The sequence below is a fragment of the Cervus canadensis genome, chromosome 2 (genome assembly GCF_019320065.1).
Source record: "Cervus canadensis isolate Bull #8, Minnesota chromosome 2, ASM1932006v1, whole genome shotgun sequence".
Taxonomy (NCBI): domain Eukaryota; kingdom Metazoa; phylum Chordata; class Mammalia; order Artiodactyla; family Cervidae; genus Cervus; species Cervus canadensis.
Window position 1 is genome coordinate 15,784,818 of NC_057387.1, and position 15,040 is coordinate 15,799,857.

At 55.8% G+C, this 15,040-nt stretch overlaps 1 protein-coding gene across 1 annotated transcript; it reads right to left on the reverse strand.

Moving 5' to 3' along the window:
- Positions 1–349: 349 nt before the first annotated feature.
- Positions 350–14,618, reverse strand: NPR1 (natriuretic peptide receptor 1). Its single transcript, XM_043456229.1, has 22 exons — positions 13,087–14,618; positions 12,205–12,404; positions 11,651–11,764; positions 11,111–11,246; positions 10,660–10,751; positions 9,930–10,065; positions 9,477–9,561; positions 8,473–8,593; positions 7,799–7,873; positions 7,564–7,641; positions 7,054–7,158; positions 6,729–6,800; positions 6,465–6,621; positions 6,032–6,187; positions 5,622–5,790; positions 4,521–4,667; positions 4,313–4,436; positions 4,091–4,159; positions 3,438–3,612; positions 3,104–3,202; positions 1,562–1,653; positions 350–1,414 (listed from the first exon to the last, which is right to left on the reverse strand). Exons 1-22 carry the CDS (start codon positions 13,796–13,798, stop codon positions 1,352–1,354), a joined length of 3,177 nt encoding a protein of 1,058 aa, XP_043312164.1. The 5' UTR covers positions 13,799–14,618; the 3' UTR covers positions 350–1,351.
- Between the last annotated feature and the right edge of the window lie 422 nt (positions 14,619–15,040).

The window sequence follows — 15,040 nt, forward strand, 5'->3', positions numbered from 1 at the left end:
GAGGAAGTAGGATCCTGCAAACTGCGCAGCATTGCCAATTAAAAAAAAAGGTTTTTTTCCCCATAATCCTACTAATTATATATTATTTTCCCTTTTTTTGGCTGCACTGAGCAGCACATAGAATCTTAGTTCCCTGACCAGGGATCAAACCTGTGTCCCTGCATCAACAGTGTGGAGTCTTAACCACTGGATTTCCGGGGAAGTTTTTTATTTACCTTATTGACTGTTGTTATGTGCCCTGATGGTGCAAAAACAATGGGGTTAAAAGGCTGGTGTCTTAGCATAAATCAAGGCAGTAGCACCAAACTAGTCATTGTAATCTTCAAAAACAAAACAAAACAAAAAAAAGCCAGTTTCTCTCAAGAATGTCTTTGATAAAGCAGTAAAAAATTAACATGTGATGGGTTTATTAAAGTTATTTTAAATGAGTTAATAAAGACTTGTTTTAATTTCTAATACAGAATATATCGATAGATATAACCCACATAAAAGCTCTTTGGGGCCCTCAGTAGTTCTAAAGGGTGTAAACAGATCCTGAGACCAACAGAGTAGCACTGCTGGGGTCACTCATAGGCTGTTACACTGGTTCCTCAAAGTTGAAGGGAACTTTCTCACATATTAAACTGCCAGCTTGAGAAACGTCTTATTTGAAGTTGAGGGTAGAGAATATGGTTGTGTTTCCTGGCAACCCTGGCTCGAGAAAAGACACTGTCACTGGAATAAAGATTTTAATGGTCTCCACTCACAGGAGAAGCAAGGCATACAAGCCCACAGCCCTCTGTACTTCCCTTTCTCCCCTATGTGCTGAATATCTTGTGTTGGGTCATGGGGGATTCGGGGTGTTTGTGGCCCATGTGGGCTAGGCCCAGATGTGGGCTCCCCCCAGCCCCTAGATTCATCTATAGTCCCTTCTATTCCCACTCAGGGGGCTCTTCCCGCCCCCCCCCCCAATAATAGTCACAGTGTAGCAAGGTTGAGGGGTAGGGCACAGGGAGGGGCAGGAGGATTCAGGAATTCACATCCCAGCCTGGCCTGGCGTGGGATAGGGTGAAGAGTGAGTGTGTGTGCCTATGTGTGTGTGTGTATGTGTGTGTGTGTGTGTGTGTGTGTGTGTGTGTGTTCCCTGGGCATGACTGTGAGTTTTGGTCCAGTCCTGTGGGCTCCAAGTTCTCCCCCATACAAGTCCTCTTTCAGAGGTAGTATCTGGTGTCACCACTGGGGTCAGCACATCTGAGTTGCTCAAGCCACTTCTTTGGCAATGCGGGGTTGCTGTGGGCGGGCTGACGCTGGCATCTCTCTGTCATCTCCGGCCCAGGGAAGGGGGGAGCGGAAGGCCAGGAGGGGAGCCAGGTCAGCCTCGGGTGCTACTCCCTCGCTCCCCCAGGAGCCAGTAGGTCCGAACTTTGCCTTTGCCCTGGAGGGAAAAAGAGGACATTGGGGTGGGGAGTGATACATCCACTTTCCCAAATGATGGGAATGGGGATGGTTGCTTGAGAAGGGGCTTGGGGGAAGGTGAGCCCTGCAGGGACCTCAAGGGGTCGTGAGGGCAGGGACTTTCTACCTTCATTTCTACATCCCCTCGAAGCTCCAGCTCGAAACCACCAAACTCTTCCAGAACAGCTTTGGTTTCAGAAGATAAGTGGATCTTCAGGGCTGGGTAGGATAAAGGAGGAGAAGGGAGACAAGAGATGCAAGAGTTGGGAGCAAGAGATTGGGGGCCATAGGGCTAGAAAGATGCTCTCCCACCTTCCTTTAGCCCTGAAAGCCTCCTAATTCAGAGTCCCACCCACTTCACGTGGTGTCTGACCACATAGGCCTCACCCTAAGAATTTCAGAGCTGTGCTGTCCACCATGATAGCCACTAGTCACATGTAGCTATTTAAATTGTAATTAAAATGAAATACAGTTAAAATGCAATAAATAAATAAAACGCAATGCCTCAGAGGCTACCATATTGGACAACACAGCTTATAGAACATTTCTATTACTGCAGAAAGTTCCATTGGACAGCACTTCAGAGCATCACCAGGCTCTAGACAGATAGTAGAGTGTAGAGGTCAAGGGCTCAGACACTGGAGCCTGCACTGCCTGGTACGAATCCCAGCTTGGACACTCGGCTGGGGAAGTAATATTAACTCTCCGTGCCTCATTTTCCTTGTCTACAAAATGCTGAGAGTGACAGGACCCATCTCAAAGCTTTCTTGTGTGGATTAAATTTAATGTTACTCAAAAAGTATTTTAAAAGAATCTGGCACTTAGGAGGCACTATACAATCGGTTGCTATCATCGTTTTTTAACTTAACACCCTCATTTTAGGGTTGAGGGAGCCCAGGCCTTGGAGAGGAGATCTGTGCAGGCTGCTGAGGTCAGGCCCAGGCTTCCTGACTACTGTTCCCTGCAGCCCTTCCTTGAGTCCCTAGCAAACTGTGGTCTAGGTCATCTTAGTATTCCAGGGCCTGGTATTCAGTAGTTGCTCAATAAATGGTGACTGAATTGAATTGTGTTGACTACAGCAGGAAGCAGATCAACAGGAAGCAAGCCCAAGGGAAGAACTGGGAGCAAGCATTTATCAGGTACCCATTGTGTTCCAGGGGTTGTGCTGTGTTTTTTATAACCCAAGACATCACCATTTTAAAGATAAACAGCTGAAGCTCAGACAAGCTGAACAATTACGTGCTAGTCATGTTATACGACTTTCTCAAATAACTCTTCTGAGGTAGATGTTTCATTCTCATTTTCCAGATAAGGAAACAGGGGTTCAGGGAGGTGCAGCAAATTGACATGAAACATCAGTTGTAGAACTGAGATTCACACCCAAGTGGGCGGCTCTGAAGCCCTCTTGACCACACTCAAGAGGGCCCTAAAGGTAAGATTCCTGCTGGAAACTGCCAGACGTTGGTCTGGAAAGACTTCTCAGTCATTTGGCAAGAGGGGGCAGCTGGGACCTGCGTCTCTGATTAGACTCAAGGTGACCTGGCCAGGTTGAACCCTTATAAGAAGGCAACTCGGGAAGAGAGAGAACAGGGAATGGAAGGTATCCGCTGCCAGGCGGGCAACTACAACCCCCCTGCCCGCCCTGTCCCGCCCAGGGGACCCAGAGTACCTTCCCCATTAGACTCCATTCTTGAGGCAGTGTTGACTGTGTCCCCAAAGAGACAGTACCGGGGCATCTTCAGCCCCACCACGCCGGCACACACGGGTCCTGAAGGGAGTAGAAGCCCATCAGTTCAGAGAAGCAGGTGGGAGGAATGGAGGGTGACCTAGGTGGGGCCAGAGGGTGAGGCTAGGGTAGGGTGCCCCAGGAGAGGCAGCAGGTGGGGTCTCTGGTCGGTGGGAGCCCAGGAGTGTGTGTGGCGGGGGTAGGTGAAGGTGTATGCGCGCGTGTAGGTAGCGCTGGAGAGAGCTGGGGCTGGTCTCCGGTCTTTCGGCGGCCTCACCCGTGTGGATGCCGATGCGCAGGCGCAGCTGCTCCTGGGGCCGGTGGCGGATGCGGAAGGAACGCACCGCGTCCAGCAGCGCCAGGGCCATGCGGGCCACCTCGCGGGCGTGCAGCCGCCCGTTCCGCACCGGGAGCCCGGACACCACCATGTAGGCGTCACCAATGGTCTCCACCTACGAGGGTCGTGACAGAGTGCAGGACCTGAGGACTCCAACTTTCTCTTCCCAGTGTGGGCTGTCACCCAGAGGGCACTGTCTCCTAGTCTACCCGCCTACCAGCCATTGTGTTTGCTCATCCTCCATACTCCGCCCGGTTTTTCTGCCGGATCCTGGGTCTCCTTGTGACACCTCCTCGTGACACTGTCTTTGCCCATGTCCCTTAGTCTTCTTTCTCCTTTTTTTTAGTTCTACCTGTTTATTACCCATCTCCCTCCACCCACCTCATGCTTGCATGCTCAGTCATGGGGACCCCATGGACTGCATCCCACCAGGCTCCTCTGTCCATGGACTTTTCCAGGCAAGAATACTGGAGTGGGTTGCCATTTCCTTCTTCAGGCTAGTCTTCTCTCTTAAGGCTCTGTGTCATTCTACCCTTCACTTTTCTGTAACCCTGTCCACAACTGTCTGTCTGTCCCTTCCCATGTTTACTCACCTTGTATACATCAAAATTGTCTATGACAGCATCAAAACAAGTGTACAGGTCGTTGAGCAGGGTCACCACCTGGAAGAAAAGAGCATCCACAAGGGGTGAGGAGTAAGGGGCCCCACCTGGGCTCAGGTGGAAAATGCAGACCCAGAAGGCAGACCTGTGGGATGGAAATGAGAAGCCAAGCACACCTGGCTGCTCTCACCCCTGTAGCTGTGCCTAACTTACCTGCATGGGCGTGCTCTCTGCTGATAGGGCTGTGAAACCCACGATGTCACTGAAGTAGATGGTGACGCTGTCAAAGGCTTCGGCCTGGACCGTCTCCCCACGCTTCAGCTGCTCAGCCACTGAGCTGAGGGCCAGGGACAGGGGCAGGATCAGAAGATGAGCCGGGGCCAGGGCAGGGGTGGCGGGGGCACGAGGCGCAGGCACTCACTGAGGGAGAATCTGGTAGAGCAGGGCCTCGGCCTTGCGCTTCTCCTCCAGGTAGGCCTGGGTCCGCTCCTCCACCAGCTCCTCCAGGTTGTTGGCGTACTGCTCCATGCGTGACAGCAGGTTGTCCAGGATGTTGCTGCTGTTCTCCCTGAGGAGGGGGGTGGCGGAGGGGGTGGTGATCAGAGGGGAGCAGCATGCCCAACGCTGCAGTGCCCACCCCAGGCTCTCACCCTCCCCAGACTTAAGTTAGCTTATACTGCAGCAGAGTCCCTGGAGATGGTCAGGGTTGGGGGGCACAGCAGGATGGGAGTGCAGGGGAAGAGGGTAGGAAGAAAGTCCAACTCTTCCCTGAGTCCCCAGGGTCAAGTCTGAAGCTTCAGATGTATTGGCTCTTCTGCTCATTTTGTTGAACACAAGTAGGCTAGAAGGAGGTGGAGGAGATAGAGGGCTTCCCAGGTGGTGCTAGTGATAAAGAACCCACTTGCCAATGCAGGAGACCCAGGAGACGAGGGTTCGATCCCTGGGTCGGGAAGATCCCCTGGAGGAGGGCATGGCAACCCACTCCAGTATTCTTGCCTGGGAAATCCCATGGAGGGAGGAGCCTGGCAGGCTATACATTCCATAGGATCTCAAAGAGTCAGACACGACTGAAGTGACTTAGCACACATGCACACAGAGGAGGTAGAAAGGAACAGGGATCAATTGAGAAGAGTGAGGGCACAGACTAGCTAAGGGGTGTGCCTGGAGGAACCGGCCCCCATAGAGCACACTGGGAAAGGGGATCAAAGGATGGGTGGGAGCTCCCATGGAGGACAGAGAGGCAAAGGGAGGAGGTGCAAGGCCATTTACTCTGCTTACCAGTGAAGACTGGAGCAGGGGCCAGGGAGGACACTGGTATGAAAAGTGGGTGGCTGTGGGGACAACTGGGTCCCACAGTATTCACAGAGGGGGCTGCAGGGCTGTGGTGGGCTGGAGCAGGCTATGTCTGGGGGGCTGTGCATGGGCTCTGCCACCCACCACAGGGATAAGACTTAAGCATGGGATACACAGTGGCTGCCGTGGGTGGAGGAGGCTGGGACAGCTCAGGACTAACGCCAGCGACCTGTTAAATTTTCGCAACATCAGGCGGATCTGCTGGAAGGGCGGCCGCTCCTGTGGGTCCTCGGCCCAGCAGCGCTGCATCAACTGCCCCAGTTCCTCCAGGTGACTCTGCAGGACCAGGGAGGGCCGGAAGGGGGGCTGCTCGCCCCGAGTCACACGCTCGATGATCTCTGTGTGGTTGCGGGGAGAGAGGATGAGGGATGGGTTCAGCCTGGGGTCTGCTGAGTAACGAGGTGGGGAAGCCCAGGACCAGAGCAAGGGCTGGGGAAGCCCCGCAGGGACCTGGGCCAGCCGTGCCTGGGGTCACTGGCCACAGTGGAGGAGAAGGGGGCAGTGTTTCCAGGGTTCCCTCTCTCTCGAGCTGGGGTCAGTGGAGTGTGGCGGCATTAGGGGAAAGTGTGGTCCTCTCACCTTTGGGACTGAGGTCCAAACCTTCCACGTGGAAGGCGCCACTCCTCAGGGCAATCTCCTGAAGGATGATCCCAAAGCTGTACACATCACCAGCCTGGGAGCCCCGGGCAGGGGGCGAGGCCATTCGCAGGAGCTCAGGGGCTGTCCACAACTTTTCTGTGGGTCAGAGGTCAGGAGTCACAGGGTGAAGGGCCCCAAAGCTAAGGGGTGACGGGAAATAAGGAAGTGGCTGGGCTGATCTGGAGACAAAACAGGGGGTGCTAGAGCTAGAAGCGGCTTGAGACAACTTCGTCTGACTCGGCTTTCTACTGATGATGAATTGAGCTGGGAGTCAGGAAAGGTGGGCCTGAGCCCATCGCAGGCCAGGGCATTGGTCTCCCCATCGGGATGTGCTGGCTGTAGGGGTTAGGGGTCAGAGTCATGCGGGGCTCACTGGCATAGAGGGTGTGTCCTTGCTCTGGCTCTGGATCCCTGAAGCTCTCCAGCCCGTAGTCGGTGATCTTGAGCACAAAGCGCCCATCTACCACGCAGTTGGATGACTTGAGGTTCCCATGGGAGCAAATGGCTCCATTGTGTAAGAACAGCATACCCTGGGAAGTTTGGGGAGGCAGGGGTCTGAGTGGGACCTCCAACCAGGGCCAGAGAAGAGGCCTGCCTGGCCCCTCACCCCACACCCAGTGGGCTATACCCGACCTACCTTGACAATGTCATTGGTGAGCGAGTACCGGAACATCCAGTCCAGGGTGATGCTCTCATTCTCCAGGATGTCCTGCAGGGCAGTGAGAGTCAGCCCCGTACCCTGCATGCGCCCCCAGGAGGAGGAGTGCAGGGGTCCCGCTGACATAAACTGGCAGAAGAGAACAAAGCTTCCTATTTACTCTGGTGCCACCACCCTCCCCCACTTCCATTTTACAGATGGGGAAAATAAAGGTCAGAAAAAAGGAGAGGCTTGCGCTTATAGTCAGTCAAGGGCGGACTGAGGGCTGGACCCAGGTGTCCTGACACTCCCTTGTCACCCTCACCTGCAGGCTCCCACGGGGACAGTACTCTGTGAGGATACAGATGTTGGGGGGATCAGTGCAGGCTCCCACAAACCTGGTCAAGTGTTCATTTTGTACATCCCGCATCTGCAGGCGAGAGCCACCATCAGAGCCTGGCAGAGACCTCACTCCGCACCAAATCGCCCCTACCCTCAGGGACCCCTCACTCATTCCTAAGTCCCGATGTATTCTCTCCAGACATTCTAGAGCTTCCCGTGATTCCCACTCTTGTTCGACAGAACCCGTCCCCATAATCCGCTCCCTATTCCCTCTGCCTCCTAAGCCCATCCAGCGGATCCCCTAGGAAATCTCCAGTAGCCCTTCTCCCACCTGTGATTCTACTCACAACGTCAAGGGCCCCCCCACGGCTCTAGTGCCCGCCCTTTCCTAGGATACGCTGTGGTCCCTCCATGCCGCTTCTGTTGGCCAACCTCCCCGTATCCCCAGATTCTTCCCCGGGCCACTGCCTCCCTCCCTCCCTCCGCACATTACATGCTTCAGCTCAAACAGGACTTCCCGTGTCAGCTCAATGCGTTTCCGGTTCACACGTTTCACAGCCACGAGGTTGCCCTGAAAAAGGAGTGGAGGTGGTCACTGTGAGGAAAGAGCCCAGCACTGGGAACCCCACCGCTCTGACAGCCCACCACTGCCCTAAGACCCTCCCCAGTCCTCCATCAGAGCACAACCCTGCCCCAGCCGGAGGACCAGTGGTCTTACGCAGACTTACCTTGTAATACGCTGTCTTGGCAAAGATTTGGAATTGGCCCTCTGTGGTCAGTAAGGAGCCATAATTGGAGCCTCTCTGAAGGGGTGGAGTGCAGGAGGGATGGTCAGCCAGTGGGCCTAGTTCTCCATCCCGGCTGGCTGAGCTCTGCTCTTCACTACCCTGCCTTATCTTTGTGTCACCCTGCCTCATCCTGTCATCCAGCTCAATGTGTGGAATTTCAGCTCATCCTGAAATCCTTTCCTCATTTACTTACTTTTTAAAAAACAAGATTTATTGGCGTGTAGTTGCTTTACAGTGTTGTGTCGGACCCTGTTGGACCGCAAAGTGAATCAAATGTATGTACACATCTATCCCTTCTTTTTCAGATTTCTTTCCCGTTTAAGTCACCACAGAGCATTGACTAGAAGTTCCCTGTGTTATTCAGTAGGTTCTCATTATTTACTTGTAAAAAAATGTATTTTCACATATGCTATCACTGACCTGTAAGGGAGGCTCTGTAGATGTCATCATTATCTGAGATGGTCTCAGAGAGGGTATGTGACTTGCCCAAGGTCACATAGCAAGTGAAGGCAGAGCTGGGACAAGAATCTTGCTTTCTACCCTAACTCGTCAGGTGCTAACCCCCATATCCGTACCTGGCTCAGCCCCCTTCTCCCCAGTAGTGGAGTTCTTACCCCGCTCAGGGTCAGCCGGCTGCCTGCACTCCGGAGATGCCTCTCAAGGCTACTGGGCTGCAGGTCCTCCCAGCGCACGCGCCACAGCTCTGAGGCCAGTTCCTTCTCCAGCTGCATCTTCCTGGGGCACGAAACCTGCACCTGAGCCCACGTCTGAGCTCCTGACCCAGGGCGGGGGTACTCAGCAGCCCCTCCTCAGAGCCCTGGGATCTCTGCAGGAGCTGAGAGATGGGTGGGGCAGTTACAGCCTCTCGGCTCGGAGTCAGGAGGCTTGGGTGAAATTCTGCCTCACTGGGGACCTTGAGGTAGTCATTTCACTTCTCTGAGGCTCATGTTCACGTCTAAATGTCCTCATGTGGAAACTGGGGATCTTGACATTTATTTCAAAGCATTGTTATAAGAATGAAAAGAAATGTGTGTGGAAGTGCCTGGCACACAATTTATGCTCAAACAGCCCTGATTTTCTTCTCTCCCTCCTTGCTTCCCTCTGTCATCAACTTTTCCTGCACCTGTCAGCCTCCCACCAGAAGGCAGGAGTGAGTCTTCCTTATCTCTCTTCTCTGCTCTGGGTTCAGCCCCTGGTACATGGCCGAGCCATCATCCTTGGTCAGCTAATATGGGTCCAACACATTGCTTCCCATCTGGTCTGTACAAACAGGAAGGGAGGATAGACCAGCCTCAGCTCAGAACCCACATCCTATGATGCTCCAAAAGATCTGCTCCTTCTTGGATCTCCCAGATCCTCCTTGGCCACTCCTGTTTCTGGTGCCTCCTTAAGTCTCCTGCATTGGCAGGGGGGTTCTTTACCACTAGCACCACCTGGGAAGCCCTTTCCCCTCCTTCTTTGATGGAGGGCTTTTTAGTCTCTTTTCTCCCCCATATCCCTGGGCTTTGCTGTGCTGTCCCTTCACTCCTCCCTCTCCACTCCGGGCCCCTGCCACCTCCTCTGCTACTGGTTCTCCAGGCCTTCCAGCCTCAGTCACCACCCTCATCCCCAGGCTCACCTGTATATGAAGAAGGAGACGATCAGGATGCTGAGAAGGGAGAGGCTCCCCACCAAAGCCAGCACCTCCAGGGTGGAGAAGTGGTCTACAGAGGAGGACCGAGTTGCAGCAAGAGAGATATGAGACAGACATTGGACAGGAGAAAGAACTTTTTTATGTATAATTTTTTTTTTTTTTGGCTGCCCTGCATGGCATGCAGGATCCTCTCCTGACTGAGATTTGAACCCATGCCTAAAGTGGAAGCATGGAGTCCTAATCACTAGACTGCCAGGGAAGTCCCAGCACTTTTTAATATTTAATCAGTGAACTCAGATGGTGGACTAAGGAACAAAAACGGCAGGCGGAGTCTCTGTGGGAAACCCTCAGTGCCAGAGAGCAGCACCTATTCGACCCCCTGAACAGGAAGCATGCAGTGTCTCCAGAATGGAGGCCAGGAAGGCAAGGGGCAGTCACCTTGGTTGCAGGCTGGGTCCTCATTGTCAAAGCCACACTTGGGGACATCAGGAGGTGGATACCCCAGGGGCCAGTTCAGTTTGCGCCCTGACATGGTCACCAGTTCTTGGGAAGTCCCATTGAAGTTCAGAACAACCTATGAGAGGGCAGGAGTGGTGGGCGGGCAAGGGCCCTTGGTGAGGCCTCCTATCCGGGAAGCAGTCCTGCCCGCCACCTACCCCGCCTCCGCTGCCAGAGACTGAGTCTGCCCTGTCAGCAGTTCACTGAGCCCCTGGCGTGACTGGATACAGAGAGCCTCATACCCACGCCCCATGTTATCAGAATGGACAAACTTGACAATGACTTAAGCGCTTCTATATTCTGTATAGAATCACAGTCCCACACTCAGGAAGTTTGTAATCCAGGATTGAAGCACCCAGGAAATAGGAAAAGGCAGTGTTTTCAGTCCACATTCCCAGGCCTAAACCATATACTCCTCCTTCTGAGTATAGCCTGTCTCTGCTGGGAGGGGATCCTGCCTCCCTTCAGAGATATGGGGCTTGCTGAGGGCAGGGTTGTGTTCCCTACTTACACATGGGCTCCCCAAGGACAACACCCAAGTCCCTATCCCTCTGGTTGTTCCTCCAGATTGGCTGGATCGCTTTTATCCAGGGTTCGCTCTTATACACAGAGGTGGGAAGGTGAGATGTCACTCCCAGTTGGCACTGCCTTCTTGGGGGCACAACCTTACCCTGAAGGCGCCAGTGTGAGGATCCATATCCCAGAGGGAGAAGTCAGTCTCCCGGTCTCCATTGCTGTCCATTTTCAGGTATCCTGTCACACCTGGGGGTATGGAGGATGATGGCTGTGTTTTGAGAGTGAAAGTTCAGGGACTCCAGACCTCATCTCCACCTTTTGATCTTGTCTGTCTTGCCCTCCGAATACACACACACACACACACACACATACACACACATAATAAAAGAGACAGACATGTCCTCAGCAGGAATGACTGGTGTTGGGACTTAAGAAGACTTGTAATGACACTAGGGAGATGGGGAAGAAAGCCTAAAGGCCGCTTGGAGGAGAGGAAGAGACTGGCGTGTGTAAGGACTACCTGCACTGCAGGCCCAGAGGCTTCTTGTTGCCTCCTGCCTGGGGCGCCCCAGGGTAGCCTATTCCTGCCACCTGCAGTCCCTGACCTTGGAAGCTTCGGTTCCACATCCGCTGAGTGATGCCCTCCCCATCGGTGACAGCTCCCCCGTGTGCTAGAGTCTCCGTCACCGCCTGGATGTAGAGCAGGAGCCCATCGTGGAAGGACGCTGGGATGGTGTTCACCTGCAGGGGCAGAGAGGGCTGGGCTGGTGGGGGGAAGTATGAGGGGTGCAGAGTGGGGTGCTGCGGGGCAGGGGATGGGAGGGAATGGGAACTTGGAAGAGGATGGGCGAAAACAACCCTACCCATGTACGTACAGAGAGATTTCACTACTTATAAGACACATCTGTATACACCTGCTAGGCACATGGGGCAGGACGTATCATCCTCATTTTACTGATAAAGATTTGAGGTTCAGAGGTTGAACAATTGTCAGTGCCGCCCTCCATCATCAGGAGAGATGGGGAGCAAAGGGAAGGGAGAGAAGGGCAGATCGGGAATAGGGAGGCTGAGAAAGTGGGGTAGAGACCAGCAGAGGGCTGTGGAGTGGAGATTCGGGGTCCACATCACCCAGGACCGCCTCCTACCAGGCCATCCTCCATGGTGAAGTTGAACTGCTCAAGGGCCAAGCGTTTTAGCTTCTGTAGGAATTCCAAGTACTCGGGATTATCCGGCTCTTTATATGTAATGATTTTGGCAGCCTGAGGAGGAGTCAGTGGAGAGGGGAGAGCTGGTTGGATGCTGACTCTGGTCCTCCCTGTATCCTGAGTGCCCACCTCCCAGAGTTGCACCTCTGCTTAGCTCAAGGTCAGATTGGACCCCATGTCCTGCATGAGGTGCTGCCTGCATCAAAGCAGGGAATGAACTGGAATGGCATTTCTAAGTCCTAATGGTTGACAGGATGTGAACATTATCCCACCTCAAGGGCATTCTCTCATATTTTTAGCCTCCTAGTTCTGCAGTCTTCCGACCCTCTATGTACCCGTGGCCCCAGCCCCCTGTCCTTCTGTCACCTAACTCCCTACAAGCACCAATAACTTCTTTTCTGGAATCCTTTCAGACACTGAGGCACCCAGGACCCAGAAACGATGTGCCAGCAACCCAGAGCCCCACAGCCTGGGCTTCCAAGCTGGACCCTCACCTGAAAGGCCTGGTGGGCACTGACATCCTGCCCATCTCCTCTCTCCCAGGGCCTGCGGGGAGCAAGGCCGTGTGCACCTTGCAGGCTTTGCCCAAAGAGGTCCAGGTGGAAGAAAACATAGTTGTCCCCACTCAGGCCAGCTTCCAGGGCCAGAAGCATGAGGGCTCTGAAGGTATCCGGCGAGCTGCAGATGTAGATAACTGGGGGAGAGAGAGAAGCCAGGGAAGCCAGGGTGTCAGGGAATGGAGGAGAAACTGAAGCGGGGGCACCCAGGGGAGGAAGTTCAGAGACCCTGCGGTGGTTAAGTGGAACTCCCGGCTCAGTCTAGGCTAAGCAGGAGAAAGACAACAGAGAAGGCGGTGGGAGCGGGAGGAAGAGGGAGGCCAGACAGGGAGAGCAGGAATAGTGGAGCTGAAGGTGGGGAAGGTGAGGGTGGCACAGGGAGAGCAGGGGAGGCCAGCTGGAGAGGGGCCTGGAAGACGAGAGGGCAGATGGAGCTCCGGGAGGAGAAGCTGGAGCAGGAAGGCGGCTGCTGGGAAAAGATGGGAAATGGGGGAGAAAAGAGGGCTAGGAACTAAGCCGGGGCCCCACTAGGTGTCAGGGTGGTAGCTGGAGGCTTTTTTACATCTGTTAAATTAACTCCGGAGGAATCGGTGGGAAGGAGGCGAGGGAGTGGGGAGGTGAGAATCGAGGCGAGCCTAGGAAGAGAGGGGGCCATGGAGAAAGACAGGGAAATAGAAACTCAGAGGTGGACGGGGCGGAGGAGGCCGAGGCAGGAGTGAAGGGCCCAGAGGAGGAGACGTTTGGTGCAGCCAGGAGAGAGGTCACGTCCCGGGGAAGGCCCGGAGGCCGAGCGGCCAGACGGGTGTGCCCTGCCTATACCTCGGCCTTTACGCCGCACGGTGCGCAGCAGCATGGCGTAGTGGTCGCGGTCTCCCTCGGCGAATTCCAGGTGGTCCACCGTGATGTTGAGGCGGTCGCGAACCCGCATGTACAGACCCTCCACCACGAAGAAGCAGGGCTGGTCGTTCCCCGGCTGGTAGGCGTACAGCACGAGCGCCTGGCGCTCCCAGCCCAGCCGTCGGTGCAGCGCCGCCACGAAGTCGCCCAGCTTGGCGTGGCTGGGTCCCGCGCGGGTGGTCAGCGCGTACTCGTCCTTGGCTCCGAAGCCCACGGCGGGGGCGCCGGCGGTCAGCAGCGGCACCCGCCAGTGCGCGGTGAAGCGGCCCACGGGGGCGGCGGCGTACACGCAGCCGGGGCCCAGGAACACCGCGGGGCTGTGCTCCCACTTGAGGTCCACGGCGGCCAGGGGCGCGGCGGTGTCGGAGCAGACGCCCAGCGCGCTCTCGCTGCTGCCCAGCACCGTGCGGACTGTCCAACCAGGCAGCAGGTCCGGCCGCGCCTTCACCCGGGCCAGGGCCAGCTCCACCGCCGGTCCCACGCGCGCCCAAGACCACGGGTACGAGGTGTTGGTCAGAGGCAGCACCACGGCCACCGTCAGGTTGCCAGCGTAGCTGCCCGGGAGCAATAGCAACGGCGGCAGGAGCAGAAGCAGGCGCAGGCGGGCGCCGGAGGGGCGCCCGGGGCGCGGCATGGCCTCAGCGGGCACCGTGGTGGGCGAGCGCTCCCACCATGGCCTCAAGCGTCCACTCCGGCTCAGCGGCCGGTACTGGGCACCGGGAGCGCCCCTGTGGGAGGGAAGAGGGGCGGAGCGGGGGCGCTCACCCGGAGCACGCTGCCCCCTCTAGCTGCGACAGTCCGCGCCGGGAGCGCCAGGGGCGCGCGACCTAGGGGTGTGCCCAGGGCTCTGCGGAGCAGGTGGGTGCGAGGAGAGCGCGGGGGCCGAGAGGACCCGAGTGTGAACCACAGGGGGTGTGTGTGTGTGCGTGCGTGTGTGTGTGTGTGTGCGTCTGTTAGGAGAGAGAAAGAGAGAGCGCGAGCGAGCGCTCGGTGGAGAAGGATGGGAGAGAGGGCGCCGGGGAGTTAAAGGGGAGTGTGAGTGTTTGTATGTGTGCCTGAGCGCTTGGCCCAGGGAGTGTGCCAGAAGGGGCGTCCGGCCGGCCCAAGTCTCCGACAGTCCGGGGGGAACTGGGGAGGACCCAAGCCAAGCTCCGAACCCTCCCTCCCGGCCGCTTCCCCTCCCAGACTCCGAGACCGTAGAACCGAGCCTGGATCTTTAACTCCTTCCTCCCCGCCCCGAAGTCGCGGACTCTCCCGAGCCTCTCAACCCGCGCGGTTTCCTCTAGATCCTCTTCCCGCTTCTCGGCGGGCCAAATGTGTTTCTCCTCCGAGAAGCGGTACCCGCAGAAGGGGCTCCCTCACGGGGATGGGAAGAACAGAGATGTAGGGAAGTAACAGCGTGCCTCTTGCGCCCCACCTTGTCCCTCTCCTCCTACCTGACTCCGTCCCGGGAAGAAAGAGGTGCAGGTTTGGGATCTTAGCCGGAAAAGGTGTGAGTGTTTGGTTGTGTGCTAGGTTGTGGGGCAGGAGAGTGACGGTTTCTGGAAAAGAAATTAAAGTAGTTGAATCCAGGGTCCCGTGACCACTCTATCTAGGATGTCACCCACCCCCCAGCTTCCAGACAGAGCGGCTGAGCGGAGAAAAAGGACCAGGTGGAGGGCGGAGTTAACTCTTTAGTTCCCAAAAGACCGTAGGAACGGGAGGGAGAGCTGGTGGGTGGCCGCTGAAGCGAAGAGGTGTGACCTCAGGGCCGCTGCCGGCGTGTGCGTTTGCTTTGTCTTAAAGAGGATTATTAAAGTGAGATTTGTCGGGACGGTGGCAGACAGTGTTGGAAATGACAAGCGGAGGCGTATATCGGGGAGTGTTTGGGGGGCCC